At 41.8% G+C, this 22200-nt stretch overlaps 1 protein-coding gene across 2 annotated transcripts in view; it reads left to right on the forward strand.

Annotated features, from left to right (window-relative positions):
• The window catches only part of znf830 (zinc finger protein 830), a 41900-nt gene that overhangs the window by 16899 nt on the left and 2801 nt on the right, over nt 1-22200 (forward strand). For both annotated transcript variants that reach the window (XM_078236995.1, XM_078237005.1), the window contains 5 exons: nt 413-645; nt 7542-7629; nt 9027-9090; nt 9277-9357; nt 11339-11415. In XM_078236995.1, the coding sequence (XP_078093121.1) occupies nt 413-645; nt 7542-7629; nt 9027-9090; nt 9277-9357; nt 11339-11415 (543 nt within the window). The remainder of the gene's footprint in view (nt 1-412; nt 646-7541; nt 7630-9026; nt 9091-9276; nt 9358-11338; nt 11416-22200) is intronic.

Here is a 22200-nt window from a genome sequence, read left to right on the forward strand (position 1 = left end):
ACTTTTAACATTGATGATCATTCATGTTATAAATTGTAAGGGAGGAAATGAGGGCTCAATTATTAACTAGATAAGAATGTTTGCAGAAGTCTTTTCACAAATTACCTGTGTTACTTCAAATATTATGATGAAAATATTCACAGAAAATGGCAGGTTGTTCAATGTTTTTGCTCGATCTTTAAAGTGATTGGCAAAAAAACAAAGACAATATGAACATAAACCCCTGCCTGAAAAAAACTGGTGGAGGCAAATTCAGTCATAGATGTTGAAAGGGAATTAGCTGAGTAACTGAAGGGGAAAGCTTGCGGGGCTGCAGGGAAAGGCCAGGGAGTGGAGAGAGCCAGCAGTGGTTTCAATAGTCTGAATGGTTTTCTTCTGCGTTGTAATCATTCTGTACTTCTATTTCTCACAGGTTGCCAGCTGATTTTATAGATCCAGAGAACAATGTATCTCAACAGGCAATATCTGCACAGTGTTCTGGACTCAGCTTAGTAGTTGGTGATTACGAGGAAGATGGCAATGACATTGAGGAAGAGGATAAGAAAAGTGCCGTGGCTGACTCCTCTGTAGCAGTAGCTCCTTTACAGAAAAATGCTGCTCTTCCAGCACCAGTACAGGCAGAGACTGGGCATAGTCTACCTGCAGGTAAGTATTTGGCTGACAAGTAGAGCAACATTCCTTCTTTAAACATTCACTAGTGTTGGCACAATTATTTTTAAAATAATTGCGTGAACAATTCAAAGGCTATTGGGAGTCCGTTTGAAAGTAATGGTATCATTTCTTGACTGAATTTGTTCCAATCTGAAAATTAAAATCACCCAACCTCCAGTTAATGTAAGAATTTGTGCTCAAGCTGCCATTCAATTACAATAGGAAGGTTTAATTGTTCTGTGGATTCTAACATAATTGTTTAAGTAAACACGTAAGGACTGACTGCAATATAGGAACTTCTGGAAGTACGTTACAACCAATGCACCATAAATCTAAATACTAAGTCATTACCACTGCAAGATTTTCAGTGCATTCTCATTATCATGAAAGATTTTTGCTTCAGGTTCTGACTGCCTGAGCAGAAACAAATGAATCCTTGACCAGGAATGATGTGAACTTCTGTGCTCATTAAGTTGATGGTAGTTCAGGAATGGAACATTTTCAAGTGTCTCTTCTCAGAATCAACTACTTTAAGTTACTGCATTGTAGGCAGATAAAGAGTAAAGCCTCCCTACTCTGTCACCAATGCAGCTAAGCTCCAAACTCTTCACGTTATTCAACACTGACCCACTGTAACTTCCACTTGCCACAGTTTCTCACTTGGCGCAATTACCTATTTTGTGCTAAGTTTAGAGCAGTGGGAAAATGCCTTCCAGGAATTAGATTTCTATTTCATCATTGCTAGATTTTATTTTAAGACCTTGAGTTAAACATCAATGTCGAATGAAATGATTAGCTTGGCCCCTCCAGGAGGTGTTTAAAAACCTATTTTGTTCGTGAATGTCCTTCAGGGAAGGAAATCTCATCTTTACTCATGCTGGCCTACACATGACTCCAAACCCAAAGCAATATAGTTGACTCATAATTGCACTTTTGAAATGACTGAGCAAACCGGTCAGTTCACAGGCAATTAGGATGAGTAACACTTTGTTGAGGATCCTCACGTTTCATGAAAGAATAAAAGAAAAGACTGAAGGTTTTTAAAAAACACTCTGCCAATGAATCTTATTACACAATCTCATGGTGAGAACTGCAGGTGCAGGGAATTTGAAATAAAAAGAGAAAATTCTGGAACAACTCAACAGGTCTGGCAGTGTCTGTGGAAAAAAACAGAGTTAACATTTCGAGTCCATATGACTCTTCAGAGCTCTGAAGAATAGTCATATGTACTTGAAGCGTTAACTGTTTCACTGTTCACAGATGTTGCCAGACTTATCGTGGGAATTCTGTTGTGTAATTCAGGTGGGTGGTACTGATTTGCTTCTTGAATCTCTGCGGCACATGTGGTGTAGATGCACAGAATTGATAGGATTTTTTCACGTACCAACCGACTCAAGAACAGCTTCTTCCCTGCTGCCATCAGACTTTTGGACCTACCTTGCATTAAGTTGATCTTTCTCTACACCCTAGCTATGACTGTAACACTACATTCTGCACTCTCTCGTTTCCTTCTCTATGAATGGTATGCTTTGTCTGTATAGCACGCAAGAAACAATACTTTTCGCTGTATGTGACAAATGTGACAAATCAAATCAAGGATTTTGACCTAGCGACAGTGAAGGAACAGCAATTTAGTTCTAAGTCAACCATTCCCGTCCATTGTAAGTGGATTTGGTGCAATTAAGGAAATTTGAGTATATGCTGAGGGCAAGGACAGTTTATGTTTCATCACACAAAAGTTCATTGCAACATCACAAGACTTCATGTGACAAGGTTCGGTCGCGTGCAGCTGAACCTATTAAACCTTTTCCTGTCACCCCCATTAATAAACAAGTCCTAGCTTGTGTCTTAACTTGATACGGTGCAATAATACCAATCTCTTGATGACACAGGTTTGCAAAATACAAAAATATCATGTTTCATAGAAATCATAGAAACCCTACAGTGCAGAAGGAGGCCATTCGGCCCATCGAGTCTGCACCGACCACAATCCCACCCAAGCCCTACCCCCACATATTTACCCGCTAATCCCTCTAACCTACGCATCTCAGGACTCTAAGGGGCAATTTTTAACCTGGCCAATCAACCTAACCCGCACATCTTTGGACTGTGGAAGGAAACCGGAGCACCCGGAGGAAACCCACGCAGACACGAGGAGAATGTGCAAACTCCACACAGACAGTGACCCGAGCCGGGAATCGAACCCGGGACCCTGGAGCTGTGAAGCAGCAGTGCTAACCACTGTGCTACCGTGCCGCCCTGTTTCTTGCCTGGCTAATCTCACATTTTATTGTTTATAAATTAATATAGATACCAGGTTGAGAATGTTTAAGTTGTTGTCGTATTGGGCGATCTGAACAATTTTGAAACATTGGCTGGCCCTCTTTCATCTTGCTGTGTGTGGATGTCATAAAAGACAACCTCTGTGTCTTTATGGTCCTATCTTAAGTTGATGACTCATGTCAGGGGCTCTGATTCTGTTAAGTTCCTTGGTTTTGGACTTACACTGAGGGTTACACTGCCAATTTCCCCTACTGTCTTTACAAGGCAGATTTGGCAGTCTTTAAATTCTGAGTGAATTTAGACTTTTCATTTCAATCATGTTTCTATATGCAATTCCTGTGCAGTGTCCCAAAGAAACATCCCTGATTCCTGAGGGCTTCACTGCTCCTGTCCATTATGTTGGGTAGACACCGACTGCCCTCTCACAGACTGCTCACTAGCTGACTGCCTCATTTGATTTGATTTTATTATTGTCACATGTATTAACATACAGTGAAAAGTATTGTTTCTTGCGCGCTATACAAACAAAACATACCATTCATAGAGAAGGAAACAAGAGAGTGCAGAATGTAGTGTTACAGTCATGGCTAGGGTGTAGAGAAAGATCAACTTAATGCAAGGTAAGTCCATTCAAAAGTCTGACAGCAGCAGGGAAGAAGCTGTTCTTGAGTCGGTTGGTACGTGATCTCAGACTTTTGTATCTTTTTCCTGATGGAAGAAGGTGAAAGAGAGAGAATGTCCGGGGTGTGTGGGGTCCTTAATTATGCTGGTGCTTTGCCGAGGCAGCAGGATGTGTAGACAGAGTCAGTGGATGGGAGGCTGGTTTGCGTGATGGATTGGGCTGCATTCACGACCTTTTGTAGTTCCTTGCGGTCTTGGGCAGAGCAGGAGCCATTCCAAGCTTTGATAAACCAGAAAGAATGCTTTCAATGGTGCATCTGTAAAAGTTGATGAGAGTCGTAGCTGACATGCCTGACAGCAATCAGTGAAAACAGTAAATGTTGAAAACAAAAGAAACGTTCCCTCTTAACCCATCCCCGGGCAATGTTGCAGAATCACAGAATGTTACAGTGCAGCAGGAAGCTATTCAGCCAATCACATATGCACTGGTCCCCTGAGTAACTCATTTGAGATGGGATTTTCTGCTCCCATTAACGTCAGGTGGATTAGAGTCACTGAGTCATAGAGGTTTACAGCATGGAAACAGGCCCTTCGGCCCAACTTGTCCCTGCTGCCCTTTTTTTTAATGTGGGTGGAGGGTTCCCTCCACCCACATTATCTGTACCTTTAAGACCTGGCTGGCTGTAGAGATTTGCATTCTAATTAGTATTCTGTAACTTGATGTTGTGTCTCTGTGCACTGTTGGAGAACAGATTTTCACTCCATCTGACGAAGGGGCAGCGCTCCGAAAGCTTATGGTATTTGCTACCAAATAAACCTGTTGGACTTTAACCTGGTGTTGTGAGACTTCTTACTGTCCCTATATTCTCATCAGATTCAGTGACAGGAGCAGCAAATATTGTGAGAAGGCATTTTACACCAGTGTGAAAACTGGTCATGATCGTGTGTGTCCCCACCTCCTGTCAGTGGCAGGCTGTAATTCCATCGGAGACATTATAATACATTTGCATCTCATTATTGGGCCCAGACGCCGGAATCATAACCCCCCCAAATCAAAAAATCCATCCACGAGAGCATGACGTCAGAATGGCACAAATTATGACTGGCTTCAAAAGGTGTGCAGCTGGCGAGCACCCCTCCAAGGGGAGCTTGGAGGTGAAAGCAGCAATTGCAGAGCAGCTCCTTGTATTCAGGGGCTGACTCGGGAGTACCAGCTCTGACTAGAGTGACTGGCCGCTGGACGATTTGGGGCCGACTGGGATAACTCTGGAAGGGTACTGGAGGGGGTGGTAAGTCTCCAAGCTGCCAGGGAAAAGATTCCAGGGTACTGGGGGGCTAATCAGAGGGCAGATTCCCCGGGGAGGGTTGACTCGAGGGAGCCTGGGGTAGAAGATTGCCACCTGAAAACACCATTCCTGAGGATGCTTTCTGCTGCTTGGCCAAGGGCCTCATAGAGGGCAGTGCGAAGGGTGGGTGGGGATGTCATTACGGACTGATGGTTCCACTCAGATCTGGGAGGGTGGGGATTATAGATGTGGGATGTTGACAAGGACAAGGCTAATTGAAAGACATGTTAGTGATCATTACCCCATTGCTGCTGCTGAGACAGTTGAGCTGTAACTCAGTTGACATGCCTGGAGTCAAACTAATCGTGAGTCTCCTTGAGATCCCTGACATGTTTCAGGGCCTACAGAGGCTGCAGAGTTGCTTCCTCAGGGACAAGAATTACCCACTGAAGAGGTGGGCGGCATGATGGCAGAGTGGTTAGCACTGCTGCCTCACAGTGCCAAGGACCCGGCTCGAGTTCGATTCCCGGCTTGGGTCACTGTCTGTGTGGAGTCTGCATGTTTTCCCCGTGTCTGCGTGGCTTTCCTCCGGGTGCTCCGGTATCCTCCCACATTCTGAAAGACATGCTGGTTAGGTGGATTGTCCATGCTAAATTCCCCCTCAGCGTACCCGAACAGTCGTCGGAGTGTGGTGACTAGGGGATTTTCACAGTAACTTCATTGCAGTGTTAATGTAAGCCGACTTGTGATACTATTAGATAAACATTTTAAATAAAAGGTGGCACTCCAATTTGAACTTGGAGCAAGTTCATATTTCTCTGTTTGGCATTATTGTAGTTAGATAAACCCCTGTTGATTGGCAACCATAGACACAAACATTGATATCGACTTCACACTTTTCAATCACATGCACACTTTTCATTCATTTCGGTTAGCACCGTGACCTGTGATCATAATGGTATTATGTTTGCAAGTGCATTTCATAACCAACTTGGAAAAGAACAATGTTTCCATCCCAATTCACTGCAATTCAATTTCACTTCATAGTCGATAGAGCATTCATTCTGGGTGCATGTTCATTCATTTAAATGAATAATAGCATTAAAAAAGAAAATCATCCTATCACAGAGGTCGAAGCTTAATTAGAATGTATTAAATACTATTCCAATGCATTTGAAATAGTCAGTAAGTCCAATCATGAGTGCATACCTTAATGCATTCATCAGATTCCTGTTAAAATTTCTTCTAGAGAAGGGAAAGTTGAGTTCAGGAACCAATCTGCTCAACATCTGAGGAATTGTAGTCTTTCCCTGAACACATCCACAGTAATACTGAGACAAGGGTGATTCTCATTGATCATGACGCTTTTTGTTTTCATCAAATCCTTTGAGAGCAGATTCAGTCAAGAAAGATCCACTCGAGCCTTGCTGCCTTGTACAATAATCTCTGTACCCTTAAAACATCTACTTTCCTAGTCATCCAAAAATGATGGTTCTCTCAACTGAACCCATATAGAAGAGCTTCCTGATTGTGGGATTTACTTGAAAATATTTTGATTTCTGAGGTAGAATAATCATACATCTTCCTTGGCCATCACATTTGTATACTGTTCCCTCCAATTTAACTTATCATCTACTTTGATATGAAATGCTTGTAGTTGGTGAATATTTCATTGTTCACATCATGAATCTTCACAGGAAAAATATCATTACCTGGCTTTTTCCAAAAGTCTACAACTAGTTTTGAGTCTTAATTTCATTGAGTTTAAGAGAATTGTTATCGCACCGTTTTACAACTTCTCCACTGAGTTCCTATTGTTTGCTTTGTTATTCCTCATGACACCCACAAGTGCCATATCACCTCAATCCTTCAGGATCATTATGTCGTCAAGCTCTGATAAACAATCATTGATATAGAGCAGTCGTTCCCAACCTTTTCAGGAAGGAAAAAGTTTCCTGTGGATCTGTGCTGGATGGGTTTGGACGAATGCATGGGATTTTGCCGCACTACAACTTGCCTCTTTCTCCCACCCGCCCTCCCTTTTCAGGTGCTAAATTCCATGTGAGATTTGTCCAGTTTATATACAAATCATGAATTAATAAGGCCCAATTTACCTCATGTTTTTCACATTCATGTTTGCAAGTTGGATGTGGCCGTGGCATCTAACTTTTGATGGTCAGATGAGGTAGATTTGGAGTTTCAAAAGAAAATAGACCTGTACAGACTCTCCCATGGTCATTATCAGCAAAATTAAAAGTGAAGAGGCAAAAGGAAATTTCTTTTTCTTTTTATAGGCAGCTCAAAGATTTTCTGCTCACCCTAACTTGAACCGGCTCTAAGACAAGCTGCAGTAAGTCCAGCACCATCTCTGCTGTGACTTTTGCATGTACTGTGAACTGAGTGTGCATCCAGAATTGCAGAAGTTGTAAGGGCATTGGCAGAGTGAGTAGAACTCCTGCCCCACTGTTGGTGTGTCCCAGTCAGAAAGCTCATATTTGAGGTATTTCCTATATGCAAAATACATTTCCTATGTGATGCTGATGGAGGAATAATCAGGCGCTCTATCCATCTTTTGGTGTTGATGTGAGAGTGGAGAAAAAAATAAAACACACAGAAAGTAAGCAAAATATTGTCTTCCACAATTTTAAGTTCATTGGTTATGATTTTTGACCCATTTCTTTTTACTCTCTCCCTTTTCAGACTTCTTTGATAGCACTCTAGCATCTTCAGCTCCTCCTCATTCTGGATCCATCCAGAAACCAAAACAATCAGCCACAACAGTGGAAAGGTGAGAATTCTGATTGTGATAATTATGATCCAATTACAGACCAAGTTTAGTAACTGCAGCATGTGTAAATGATTACATCTTAACGCTGTTCCACTTATGAAAAATTGTTAATTGATTTTAATTTAACCCTGGAGCAATAGATTTAGGGTCATAGAGGTTTACAGCATGGAAACCGGCCCTTCGGCCCAACTTGTCCATGCCGCCCTTTTTTTTAAAACCCCGAAGCTAATCCCAATTGCCCGCATTTGGCCCATATCCCTCTATACCCATCGTACCCATGTAACCATCTAAATGCTTTTTAAAAGACAAGATTGTACCCGCCTCTACTACTACCTCTGGCAGCTTGTTCCAGGCACTCACCACCCTTTGTGTGAAAAAATTGCCCCTCTGGACACTTTTGTATCTCTCCCCTCTCACCTTAAACCTATGCCCTCTAGTTTTAGCCTCCCCTACCTTTGGGAAAAGATATTGACTATCTACCTGATCTGTGCCCCTCATTATTTTATAGACCTTTATAAGATCACCCCTCAGCCTTTTATGCTCCAGAGGAAAAATGCCCCAGTCTATCCAGCCTCTCCTTATAACTCAATTCATCAAGTCCCGGTAGCATCCTAGTAAATCTTTTCTGCACTCTTTCTAGTTTAATAATATCCTTTCTATAATAGGGTGACCAGAATTGCACACACTATTCCTAGTGTGGCCTGACCAATGTCTTGTACAACTTCATGATGTGGAGATGCCGGCGTTGGACTGGGGTAAACACAGTAAGAAGTTTAACAACACCAGGTTAAAGTCCAACAGGTTTATTTGGTAGCAAAAGCCACACGTGGCTTTTGCTACCAAATAAACCTGTTGGACTTTAACCTGGTGTTGTTAAACTTCTTACTGTTGTACAACTTCAACAAGACATTCCAACTCCTGTATTCAATGTTCTGACCGATGAAACCAAGCATGCCGAATGCCTTCTTCACCACTCTGTCCACCTGTGACGCCACTTTCAAGGAGCTATGAACATGTACCCCTAGATCCCTTTGTTCTGTAACTCTCCCTAACACCCTACCATTAACTGAGTAAGTTCTGCCCTGGTTCAATCTGCCAAAATGCATCACCTTGCATTTATCTAAATTAAACTCCGTTTACTTGGAACTTTGCTGTCTCTCAGTTTTAAAGATGGAGCAGAAGTGTGGGATAAATATCACTTATTTTTAAAGTGGGGGCAATCATATTCACTTTAGAAATCAATATTAATATTCAGAATACTAAGGTATCTTTTCAAAATGAAAGACTATATTGGGTTAAGGTGACTGAAGATTTCAGTCCACAGTTGAACTGCATGTTCTGGATGTAGTTGGTAATTGGCAGCCTTTGAGGTGATCGGGTTTGTTTTATTGTTTCAGGAAAGGAAATACAGCAGAGGCCTTGCCAGAGGGATTCTTTGACGATCCAGTAAAAGATGCAAAAGCAAGTACCTCCACATTAACGTCATTTTGTTCTCTGAAGCTGGTGCAGATATTTAAGCCAAATTTTCTGTAGCTAGACTATTTTTTTTAAGTATGTGTGGAGGGCGGTGAAGGGCTAGCATTTCTGATATCTGACCATGCCAGAGCCTGCATGCATTTTTCATCTGATCATCACCTGATATTATAGGTGCGGAAAGTAGACCCACCAAAAGACCAAATGGACAAAGAATGGGAAGAGTTTCAGAAGGAAATCAGACAAGTTAATACGGTGAGTCATTTTCAAGAATATGAAGAAGGGTAAAGAATAATTCATCTGTATTCCTGCCCACAGTCTCTTGGAAAGAGCTGAATTGATACCAAATGGCCATTTTTCATTCCATTCATCTTGTATATTGTGTTCATAAATAACAAGTTATATATTTCCAATATTTTACACATTGTATTTTGTTGTTTTTGGTAGCATGGTAGCACAGTGGTTAGCACTGCTGCTTCACAGCTCCAGGGACCTGGGCTCGATTCCTGGCTTGGGTCACTGTCTGTGTGGAGTTTGCACATTCTCCTCGTGTCTGTGTGGGTTTCCTCCGGGTGCTCCGGTTTCCTCCCACAGTCCAAAGATGTGCGGGTTAGGTTGATTGGCCAAGGTTAAAAATTGCCCCTTAGAGTTCTGAGATGCGGAGGTTAGAGGGATGAGCGGGTAAATATGTGGGGGTAGGGCCTGGGTGTGATTGTGGTCGGTGCAGACACGATGGGCCGAATGGCCTCCTTCTGCACTGTAGGGTTTCTATGATTTCTATGATGATTTCTATGATTAATGCTCTCAAGATTCAATACGGATAGGTGTGAGTTCAATACAGATAAGTGTGTGGTGTTGCATTTTGGAAAGTCAAATCAAAGTAGGACTTCCACGATGAATGGTAGGACCTTAGGGAGTATTGTGGAACAGACCTTGGAGTTCAGGTGCACGGTTCTCTAAAGGTGGAGTCACAGATAGGGCAGTGAAGAAGGTTTTGGTATGCTGGCCTTCATCAGTCAGGGCATTGAGTATAGAAGTTGGGAAGTTATGTTGCAGTTGTACAGGACGTTGGTGAGGTTGCATCTGGAGTATTGTGTTCAGTTTTGGTCGCTTTGCTATAGGAAAGATGTTACTAAACTGGAGAGAGTGCAGAAGAGATTTACAAGGATGTTGCCAGGACTTAAGGGACTGATTTATAGGGAGAGATTGGACAGGCTAGGACTTTTTTCCTTGGAGCATAGGAGACTGAGGAGGTGATCTTGTTGAGGCGCATAAGATCATGAGAGGCATGGATAGAGTGAATGCACTCAGTCTTTTTCCCAGGGTTGGGGAATCGAGGACTAAAGAGCATAGGTTTAAGTTAAGAGGGGGAAAGAATGAATGGGAACCTGAGGAGCAACTTTTTTTACACCGAGGGTGGTATGTATGTGGAATGAGCTGTGGGAGGAAGTGGTTGAGGCAGGGACATTGACAACACTTAAAAGGCATTTGGACAGATACATAGATATGAAAGGTTCAGAAAGATATGGGCCAAATGCAGGCAAATGGGGTTAGCTTAGATGGGCATTTTGGTTGGCATGGACCAGTTTGGGCCGAAGGGCCTGTCTCCATGCCATAGATTCCATATAAAATAATATTTTTATCAAGGAATTAAACACAGATTTTTATATTTTAGATTTATTATTATATGAAGCAGCTTGTCATGGTTTAGATTCTCTCGTCCCTTTAGAAACTTACAAGACAGCAATCACACCATCTTCCAGCCACCTTTTCAGTGACAACATGCCAAATGTGCATAGTTCCATAGTCAAGGTTCAATCCCTCCATTCCCTCAATCAATCTGGTTACTTTTTTCTGTATCTTTTCAATAGCTGCAATATCCTTTTTCTACTGCAGTGACCATAATACATAGCATTCTAAATGTGGTCAAACCAATGATGTATGAAGAGCCAGGATTATCTTGTTAATTAGACTCAATATTAATCTGTTAATAAATTCCAACATCTGATTTGCTTTGCTCACTGACATTAAGTATTATTACGATGGTTTCAGTTTATTGTCTCATTTCTTTCTCATTTCAATCCCTTTTTTGTTAGAATTAAAATGCTACAGATTCATTAAGTACTTTTCCCCTGAAATTTTAATTATTTTATATGTTGATTTAAAACTGCTGTTTTGATCAGTAGTGGACATTTCTGCAGCTTTACTATTGATGCTTTACTTTTACTGCCTAAAGGTTTCGGAAGCCATTGTAGCAGAAGATGATGAAGAAGTTCGTTTGGATAGACAGATAGAAGAAATAGATGAACAAATGTAAGTGAATTACAATGACTTTTACATTAGGCAGTTTAATATAGTACTATGATTAAATGTCAAATTTGTGGGAAATCCAGAACATTCATTGTGTCCTGGGCAGCGAGAAGTGCAGGAAATGTCATCAGTTAAAGGAGCTCAAGCTCCAGGTTTTGGACATTGAGAAGTAGCTGAAATATCTGTAAGACTGAGAGCTCAGGGCATGTTTCAGCAGGCAAATAGGAAATGGGTGATCACCAGACAGACAAGGAGCATTCGGCAGGTAGTCCCCTTAGTGTGTTTTGTTCTTAAACATCCAACGCTGAATACCGGTGAGGGTGATGGTTCCTTTGAGGAGTGCAGCACCAGCTGTACAAAGGCAGAGCAGGAAGGTGAGGTGGGCAGTAGTAATGGGGGATCCGAGAGTTGGAGAACAGACCGGTGTTTCTGCAGCTGAAGATGATTCCAGGATGGAATATTGCTTTTCTGATGCCAAGATCAAAGTAAGTGGTTACAGAATATTGTGAGGGAGGGGGGGAGCAGGATCATTTGCCAGAGGTCATGGTCAATATCGCTACCGATAACAGATGGAAGGGGGGATGGTCCTGTGCAAGGATTTTAGGAAGTAGGAAAGGAATTAATAAGCAAGACTTCAAAGGTTTTGTAATCTCCAGATTGCACTCAATGCCACATGCTATTGGTGTAGAAATAGGAGAGTGTAGATGAATCCTTAGCTGGAGAGATGATGCAGAAGGAGAAAGCTTTGCTTCCTGAGGCATTGGGAATGCTCCTGGAACCAGTGCAAGTGGGACAGGTTTGCACATCAGTGGTGCGGGACGAAAACATTGCAAAAATGTTTCCTGGTACTGTTGAAGATGGTTTAAACTACTAAACAGAGGCATGGGAACCTGAATATAGATTCAGAAGAAAGAGGGGCAAAGCCTGAAATGGAAGATAGTAAATTAGTAAGCAAGTATGGAAGACATAGGAAACAAAGGCTAGAAAATGTACATCGAAGAAATTTATTGGCTATAAGTGATATACCGTATATATACAAGTAAGGATGGACTTTGTCTAAAAGTTGAACTCCCCACTTTAGGCCCAAAAATCCTTAGTTTTTTATGTATCTTATGTACAATTCGACTCTAGTTTTTGAAAGATAGGCTTGATTTACTCCTACTGTGCGCAGAAACTATTTGTGGTGGTGAGGATCAAAACCATAAAGTCCAACTGGGCTGAACAGAAATTAGCTGGAATTGAAATTAATTAACACATAGCTTTAATGCAATAATATACTGTGTACAATTCTGGTCACCCCATTACTGTGTACAGTTCTGTGTACAGGTCACCTATATAGAAAGGATATTATTAAACTAGAAAGAGTGCAGAAGAGATTTACTAGGATGCTACCAGGACTTGGTGTTATAAGGAGAGGCGTGATAGACTGGGACTTTTTTCTCTGTAGCGTAGAAGGCAGAGGGGTGATCTAATAGAGGTCTATAAAATAATGAGGGGCATAGATCAGCTAGAAAGTCAATACCTTTTCCCAAAGGTAGGGGAGTCTAAAACTAGAGGGCATAGGTTTAAGGTGAGAGGGGAGAGAAATAAAAGTGTCCGGTGGGGCAATTTTTTCACACAGAGGGTGGTGAGTGTCTGGAACAAGCTGCCAGAGGTAGTAGTAGAGGCGAGTACAATTTTGTCTTTTAAAAAGCGTTTAGACAGTTACATGGGTATGATGGGTATAGAGGGATATGGGCCAAATGTGGGCAATTGGGACTAGCTTAGGGCTTTAAAAAAAAGCGTGGCATGGACAGGTTGGGCCGAAGGGCCTGTTTCCATGCTGTAAACCTCTATGACTCTATGACTAAATTATTAAATATTGATTTGGCAATTTGAATTGAAATATATCTGGCATAGTAAATAATAATACAAAAGAAAGATTTTGGCTGCAGAATGACGACAAGGAACTGGAATATGAAATTTACATCAGTAAAATCTAATGGAAATCTGCAATACTCAATGTCACCACTGATCTTCCCATGGGTTCTGTCCACCCTGTCGTCCGGCTAGATCCTCATTTTTACCATCGAGTCTCTGGGGATCCTTGAATCATAGAAACCCTACAGTGCAGAAAGAGGCCATTTGGCCCATCGAGTCTGCACCGACTACAATCCCACCCAGGCCCCAGCCCCATATCCTTACATATTTACCCGCTAATCCCTCTAACCTATTCATCTCAGGACTCTAAGGGGCAATTTTTAGCATGGCCAATCAACCTAACCCGCACATCTTTGGACTGTGGGAGGAAACCGGAGCACCCGGAGAAAACGCATACAGACACAAGGAGAATGTGCAAACTCCACACAGACAGTGACCCAAGCCGGGAATCGAACCCAAGTCCCTGCAGCTGTGAAGCAGCAGTGCTAACCACTGTGCCACCCTGCCGGAATGATCCCGGAGGGGAAGAGCTGCTGCCAGTACCAGGGAGAGTGGGCAGGATGCTGACCTTGCCTGTTCCAGTTGCCGCTGCCATGTCACAGGCTGCTTCAAATTCCAGCTGCCCCTCTCTCCAGCTCAGCTGCTTCCACTCACTCACCTTGCTTCCCTGTCTCCAAGCAGACAGGCTTTTCTCCCCTGTCTCCCTTTGTCCATTTCTCAAAAGGTGACAAGCGCTTGTTTGTCAACTTATTCTTTCATGTAAAGCAAAAAGCTTTCGGTTAGTTTTTTTTTAAAAACTCTCACAAAAGTGTTGTTTTCCCTCTTTTATCTCTTGCCAGCAACCCAAAGTTTAACACCAACTTAATGAGGAATAACAGTTCATTCCATCCCTCGAAAATATTACTTGTATAAATTGACCTCCTACTTTTTGCCTGAAAAATGTTGTCTTTAATGATAAGAAAAAATATAGCTGGGAAAACATCTGTGGAAAGGAACAGAGTTAACCTTTCAGAGTGATTACTTCTCAGAAATCATGTTTGTGCTTCTTCGAATTGTATCCAATATGGAGACATACTAACTCATTAGCTAAAGCTGGGCGATTGGTGACAATCGCAAATGGCCAGATAGTATTGGCACTGGACAAGCAGTCCGGAAATCCGGGGACTCGGGTGATGAAATTTGAATTCAGTAGAATCAAAAATCTGGAATTAGATGTCTGTTGATAATCATGAAATTATTGTTGATTAACGTAAAAATCCATCTGGTTCACTAATGCCCTTTAGGGAAAGAAATCTGCCATCCTTATCTGATGTGGCCTACATGTGACTCCAGATCCACAGCAATGTGGTTGACTCTCAAATGCCCTCTGAAATGTAGGGCAAGGGATGTGAGATAAATGCTGGCACAGCCAGCAATGCCCACATCCCCGAGCGAATTTAAAAAAAATTAATGATGAAGACTCCCAGGACCTCTCCCTCCAGACTGTATACCACTTTGCTGTCACCTCTGGGGTATGTGCTGCTGGTGGAACAGGATAGATCCAGGGATGTTGATTGAGGTGTTTGGGACTTTGGATGCACAGTATGATTTCGAGCGTATAATTTGTCAGACAGTTGCTTGACTAGCCTGTGAGAAATTGCTTCAGACAAGGAGGACTTTACAAGGTTGACTCTTTCCATCATTTAGGTCAGTGCCGGGTGGTCCATCCAGTTAGATTATTATTTCCTGTGGCAGTTTAATGCCTGGTTTGCTGGGCTTTTTCAGAGGACAGTTAAGAGGTAACTACATTGATATGGGCCTGGAGTCGCACTTGGATCAGACCCAATAATGATGGCAGATTTCTTTCTCTAAAGGACATTAGTGAACCAGATAAATTTTTAACAGCTATCTGGCAGGTGATGATCATCATTACAGAAACTAGCTTTTTAATTTCAGATTTACTGAAATAACTGAACTTAAATTCCCCAGATGTCATAATAAGATGTGTACTCCTGCATCATTATTCCAAGCTTCTTGCTTGCTAGTTCAACATCCTAACCGTTATGCTACTCTACCTGTGTGGTTCTACACCTACAACTTTATATAATTTTCATAGTCTGTATTTTTATGCAAGCTTGCATAAAATAGCATTGATAATTATACTGTGAGTCAACTTATTTCAAGTAAATTGCTGAGTACATAAGTTTCAATTAATCATTATCCTGGTCATGAGATGTGAATCATGCCCTGTACTACTTTGCTTAAGTATTAATGTGGTAGCTTCTACATTAGTGGCTTGAGGCTGAAAATAAGAGTTTTGTGCAATTGTAAATAAAGACAGACTTCTCACCACAGCACCATGCCAAAGGTCTCTGCGATGTTAGCCTGTCTGAGGCAAGGCAGTAGTTCTGTGCTACTATTTGCCTCAGCTCTTGTAAAAAAGAAATGTCTGGTTCCTCCTGCTAATTACTATGAAATTACTTCTGCTGCAAAGTATTTTTGTGGAAATTGGTTGAGAGTAGGATCAGACTCTGGTCATGTCAGTTTTATTATGTTAATCACTTGTAACCATTCCATTCAGCATTGTGCTTTAGGATTGCAAATAAAAGTTTCATTTTTAAATTCAGTTATGCATAAGTGCCTTTCCTTGTCCTGGCATTGAATATTAAAATACAATTACATCGTGCAACTCCTGGGTTTCTTCAGGTTAATTAAAGCTGAGCATCTTCAAGGTTAAAGTTACCACTATTATCATCAGTAGTGGATAATTCAATTAAATATAATGCTGGCAAATGTATTTTCATACTGGCATTATAACATTATTACTTTGTTATCTGATTAGTATCCATTGCAAATAACCTTCATTCAGGAACCTTTAGCGCTTTGCACAACTCCAAATTGATAGGACAACATTCTGGCTGTAGGAGAATTTAATGGGTCTTTATGCAACTATTATTTCAAGACAAACCAATTAGAATAGATGTAGTCACATAGTCGTATGTAATAAATGGGAACATATTTTATTGAATCTTTTTAACTTTAATTTTTTTGTATCATTTACTTAACTCCTAGTTGAAGGAAAATGGCAGAATATGTATATTAGAGAGGAGATGTTGTGACTTTGCTTTATTATTGTCGCTTCATTTGATTTGGCTGCCATCTTGTCGTCTTCAAGTTCTGTTTCTGTGTTACAAAATGTATATGTTCTACTGCATGGAGCAGCATATATAGTAAACTAATATATAAAGACAGAAAAACAGAGAATGCTAGAAAAATTCTGGTTTTGTTTCAGATTCCAGCATTGCAGTATTTTGCTCATTTATATGAAAACATACTTCTGAGTACAGAACAATGTCCCTTGTAATTTTTAAACAAGTTGCTTAAAAGATTTAGTGAGTTTAAGCATATCAACTGAGTGAACTGTTAATGGACTGCAGTATCTGCAACGTCTACAGTCTCAATGTACTTAAGCATGCAATCAATTCAATTATTTATAATCATTATTTATGTAAACTAATGCAGCATATTGCAAATTAATATGAGTGCAGTGTAAGGCTGTGATAAGAAGTTAATAACCCTGACTCTTAAACATTCCTCTAGTTGAATAGGCCATAATTCTGTTGAACAATCAAATAGGCTCTGACATGCAAGCATCTTGTTGCAGATTTTGCTACACCTGTAACACGTATATAACAGTATCACATATTAGCAAGCAAGTTATTTTCAGAAATTAAAAATCAGAATTTGCAGATCATGCAGAAATGTGACAGGAGGTAAATTAAGTTGTTATCAGACACTTTGAACATGGCTGAGCATTTGGCCAAAATTTACATTGATCACACTGTGCAGTTGTCTGAACTGCTGCTCCCTTGCTCTGATACTGATTTTAAATTTGCTAATACTTGCAATCTTGGCACGTTGCCACTAAGTGCCCTCCTTTGAATTATTTCCAAAACAGATGAGATAGCTATGGCAGAGCCCTTAGCAATGACTAAACTTAATTCAGCCTTGCTTTCTTTTTGCAGCCCCCTCCCCTTCATCCTGAGATTCTTATGCATGTTTTATTGTTAAAAGATTTGGATTAGTTAATAAATTATAAAGTGACAAGGGGAAATCTTCAGCCAAACTTAAATGCAGCATTTTCATTCTTGCAGGACACAGTAGAAAGCACAAAAATATTTGAAGGCATCTCAGTTTCTAAAGTGCATTCAGAGTACACTCCCCTTTAGATTTGCTAAATAAACATTTTAAATGAATACATCTTTCAGGAGAAATTATCTAAGGTGGTGCTAAAGCAGTGTTTCAGATGGGGCAGACAATAACGCAGTACTTAGCTGAGATCTTTTAGTAAGTGACCCCCATTGACGTAATGAGAAGTGGGAATCTTTTCATTCCTGGGTTCAAACAGGCGCTGGCAATTGTGGCATATTGTGGATAAGTGCAATTTCTCATGAGCAGTAATTCTCCCTATTAAAGAAAACTATTGAACGTTTTATAGGGGGAAAAAAGGTGTAAAAATGAACAAATTGTTCCAACCTTGTGATCCGTTGGCTGCAGAAGCAGATTGAAGGAATTTAATCTTGAAGCAAAGAAGGTTAATGCTGCAAGTCTGTTCAGACAAGGTTTAAATGTCTGAAATATTAATAGCACTCCTTGATTTGTTTTCCGAGAAGAGGGAGCTTTGTATTAAAGTAGGGGATCAACAGGGATGCTAGTTGCAAAATGTAGGATGGGCTTGAATGGCCACTTAGCACTTCTACGCTTAGCTTTGCATTTTTAAATGTTACAGTATTCAACATTTCTGAAAAGAATGATGGAGAATGCACGAGGACCTATCCAAATCCGGCTGTGCAGCAGTTTTCTGCAGTCTTTCTTCATTTAAATAAAATTCAGCTCCTTTATTCTTCCTACCAAAGTGCACAGCTTCACATTTTCCTACATTATATTGCATCTGCCAAGGTTTTGCCTCCTTGCCTAACCTGTCTGTATCCCTCTGTAGATATTTTGTCATCCTCACCACTTGCCTTGCCACTTATTTTTGTGTCATCTGAAAACTTGGCAATAGTTCATTCACTTCCCTCATCCAAGTCATCAATATATTGTAAATATTTGTGGCCCCAGCACTGATCCCTGTGGCACTCTACTAGTCATGATGTGGAGATGCCGGCGTTGGACTGGGGCACTCACCTGAAGAAGGGGCTTGGAGCCCCGAAAGCTTGTGTGGCTTTTGCTACCAAATAAACCTGTTGGACTTTAACCTGGTGTTGTTAAACTTCTTACTGCACTCTACTAGTTACAGGTTGCCACCTCCTTATCCTAACTCCCTGCCTTATATCAGTTAGCCAATCCTCCATCCATGCTATTATACTACCTCCAGCACCATGGGCTCTTAATTTGCAGTACCCTATTGAATGCATTTTGGAAATCCATGTATATTACAACTGCTGGTTCCCCTTATCAATCCTGCTCATTACCGCTTCAAAGAATTCTAATAAATTTGGCAGTCATGATTTCCCCTTCATGAAGCCGTGCTGGCTCTTCTTGATAATATTGTGCATTTCTAAATGCTCTGCTATTACATCCTTTTATAATGGATCCTAACATCTTCCCAGTGATAGAATTTAAGCTAACTAGCCTATAGTTACCTGTTTTTGACTCTCTTCCTTTTTGAATATGGATGTTAGATTGGCAGTGTTCCAATTCTCTGGGACTTTTCCAGAATCTAAGGATTCTTGTAAGATTAAAAACAAAGAAAATTACAGCACAGGAACAGGCCCTTCGGACCTCCAAGCCTGCACCAACCATGCTGCCCGACTGAACTAAAACCCCCTATGCTTGCGGGGACCATATCCCTCTAATCGCATCTCATTCGTGTACTTGTCAAGACGCCCCTTAAAAGTCACTACCATATCCGCTTCCACTACCTCCCCCGGCAACGAGTTCCAGGCACCCACCACTCTCTGTGTAAAAAATCTGCCTCGTACATCTCTTTAAAAACTTGCCCCTCGCACCTTAAACCTATGCCCCCTAGTAATTTACTCTTCCACCCTGGGAAAAAGCTTCTGACTATCCACTCTATCCATGCCTCTCATAATCTTGTAGACTTCTAGGAGGTCTCCCCTCAATCTCCGTCGCTCCAGTGAGAACAAACCATGTTTCTCCAACCTCTCCTCATACCTAATGCCCTCCATACCAGGCAACATCCTGGTAAATCTTTTCTGTACCCTCTCCAAAGCCTCCACATCCTTCTGGTAGTGTGGCGACCAGAATTGAACGCTATATTCCAAGTGCGGCCTCACTAAGGTTCTATAAAGCGTCAACGTGACTTGCCAATTTTTAAACTCAATACCCCGGCTGATGAAGGCAAGCATGCCGTATGCCTTCTTGACTACCTTCTCCACCTGCATTGCCACTTTCAGTGACCTGTGTACTTGTACACCCAGATCCCTTTGCCTTTCAATACTCGTAAGGGTTCTGTCATTTACTGTATATTTCTTATCTGTATTAGACCTTCCAAAATGCATTACCTCACATTTGTCCGGATTAAACTCCATCTGCCATCTCTTCACCCAAGTCTCCAACTGATCTATATCCTGCTGTATCCTCTGATGGTCCTCATCGCTATCCGCAAATCCACCAACCTTTGTGTCGTCCTCAAACTTACTAATCAATCCAGTTACATTTTCCTCTAAATCATTTATATATATATTACAAACAGCAAAGGTCCCAGCACTGATCCCTGAGGAACACCACTTGTCACAGCCCTCCATTCAGAAACACACCCTTCCACTGCTACCCTCTGTCTTCTTTGACCGAGCCAGTTTTGTATCCACCTTGCCAGCTCACCTCTGATCCCATGCGACTTCACCTTCTGCACCAGTCTGCCATGAGGAACCTTGTCAAAGGCCTTACTGAAGTCCATGTAGACAACATCCACTGCCCTACCCTCATCAATCATTTTCGTCGCTTCCTCGAAAAACTCAATCAAGTTCGTGAGACACGACCTCCCCTTCACAAAACCATGTTGCCTCTCACTAATACGTCCACTTATTTCCAAGTGGGAATAAATCCCGTCTTGACGAATCCTCTCCAATAATTTCCCTACCACTGATGTAAGGCTCACCGGCCTGTAATTACCTGGATTATTCTTGCTACCCTTCTTAAACAAAGGAACAACATTGGCTATTCTCCAATCCTCTGGGACCCCCCCCTGTAGCCAGTGAGGATACAAAGATTTCTCTCAAGGCCCCAGCAATTTCCTCTCTTGCCTCTCTCAGTATTCTGGGGTATATCCCATCAGGCCCTGGAGACTTGTCTACCTTGATGTTTCTCAAGAACCCCAATACCACCTCCTTTTTGATCTCAACATGATTCCAACTATCTACACATCCTTTCCTAGACTCATCATCCACCAAGTCCTTCTCTTTGGTGAATACTGATGCAAAGTACTCATTTAATACCTTGCCCATTTCCTCTGGCTCCACACATAGATTCCCTCCCTTGTCCTTGAGTTGGCCAACCCTCTCCCTGGCTACCCTCTTGCTCTTTATATATGTGTAAAAAGCCTTGGGATTTTCCTTAATCCTGCTTAATCAATGCTTTTTCATGACCCCTTTTAGCTCTTCTTACTTCTTGCTTAAGTTTCTTTCTACTTTCCTTGTAGTCCACACTTGCTTCGTGTGTTCCCAGCCTCCCAGCTTTGACAAATGCTTCCTTTTTCTCTTTGACTAGGCTCACAATATCTCTCGCTATCCAAGGTTCCCAAAACTTGCCATACTTATCCTTCATCCTTACAGGAATGTGCCGGTCCTGAATCCCTATCAACTTACACTTGAAAGCCTCCCACATGCCAGATGTTGATTTGCCCTCAAACATCTGCCCCCAATCTACATTCTTCAGTTCCTGCCTAATATTGTTGTAATTAGCCTTCCCCCAGTTTAGCACCTTAACTTGAGGACTGCACTTATCTTTATCCATCAGTACTTTAAAGCTTACTGAATTGTGGTCACTGTTCCCGAACTGCTCCCCTACTGAAACATCGACCACCTGGCCGGGCTCATTCCCCGATACCAGGTCCAGTATGGCCCCTTCCCTAGTTGGACTATCTAATACTGTTTCAGGAAGCCCTCCTGGATGCTCCTTACAAACTCTACCCCATCCACGCACCTAGCACTAATTGAGTCCCAGTCAATATAGGGGAAATTAAAGTCTCCCACCACAACAACCCTGTTACTTTTACACCTTGTCAAAATCTGCCTACACATCTGCTCCTCAATCTCCCGCTGGCAGTTGGGTGGCCTATAGTAAACCACCATCATTGTAACTACACCTTTCCTATTCCTGAGCTTTACCCGTATTGCCTCGCTGTATGAGCCCTCTGAGGTGTCCTCCCAGAGTACAGCTGTGATATTCTCCTTAACCAGTAGTGCAACTCCCCCACCCCTTTTACATCCCCCTCTATCACGCCTGAAACATCTATATCCTGAAATGTTAAGCTGCCAATCCTGTCCTTCCCTTAACCAAGTCTCTGTAATGGCAACTACATCATGGTTTCTCGTACTAATCCAAGCTCTAAGTTCATCTGCCTTACCTGTTGCACTTCTCGCATTGAAACAAATACACTTCAGTCCACCAGACCCTCTCCGATTTGCAATCCCACCCTGCCTGCTGTTTCTCTGAGTCTTACTGGCCCTACTCTCTCGTTCCCCTTCAGCTAATTCACCTTTGCTTTGGGTCCCACACTCCTGCCAAACTAGTTTAAATCCTTCCGTGTGACACTAGCAAACCTCCTGGCCAGAATATTTGTGCCCTTCCAGTTTAGATGCAACCTGTCCTTCTTGTACAGGTCCTATCTGCCCCGGAAGAGACCCCAATGGTCCAGATATCTGA

This window comes from Mustelus asterias, chromosome 2, assembly GCF_964213995.1.
Source record: "Mustelus asterias chromosome 2, sMusAst1.hap1.1, whole genome shotgun sequence".
NCBI lineage: Eukaryota > Metazoa > Chordata > Chondrichthyes > Carcharhiniformes > Triakidae > Mustelus > Mustelus asterias.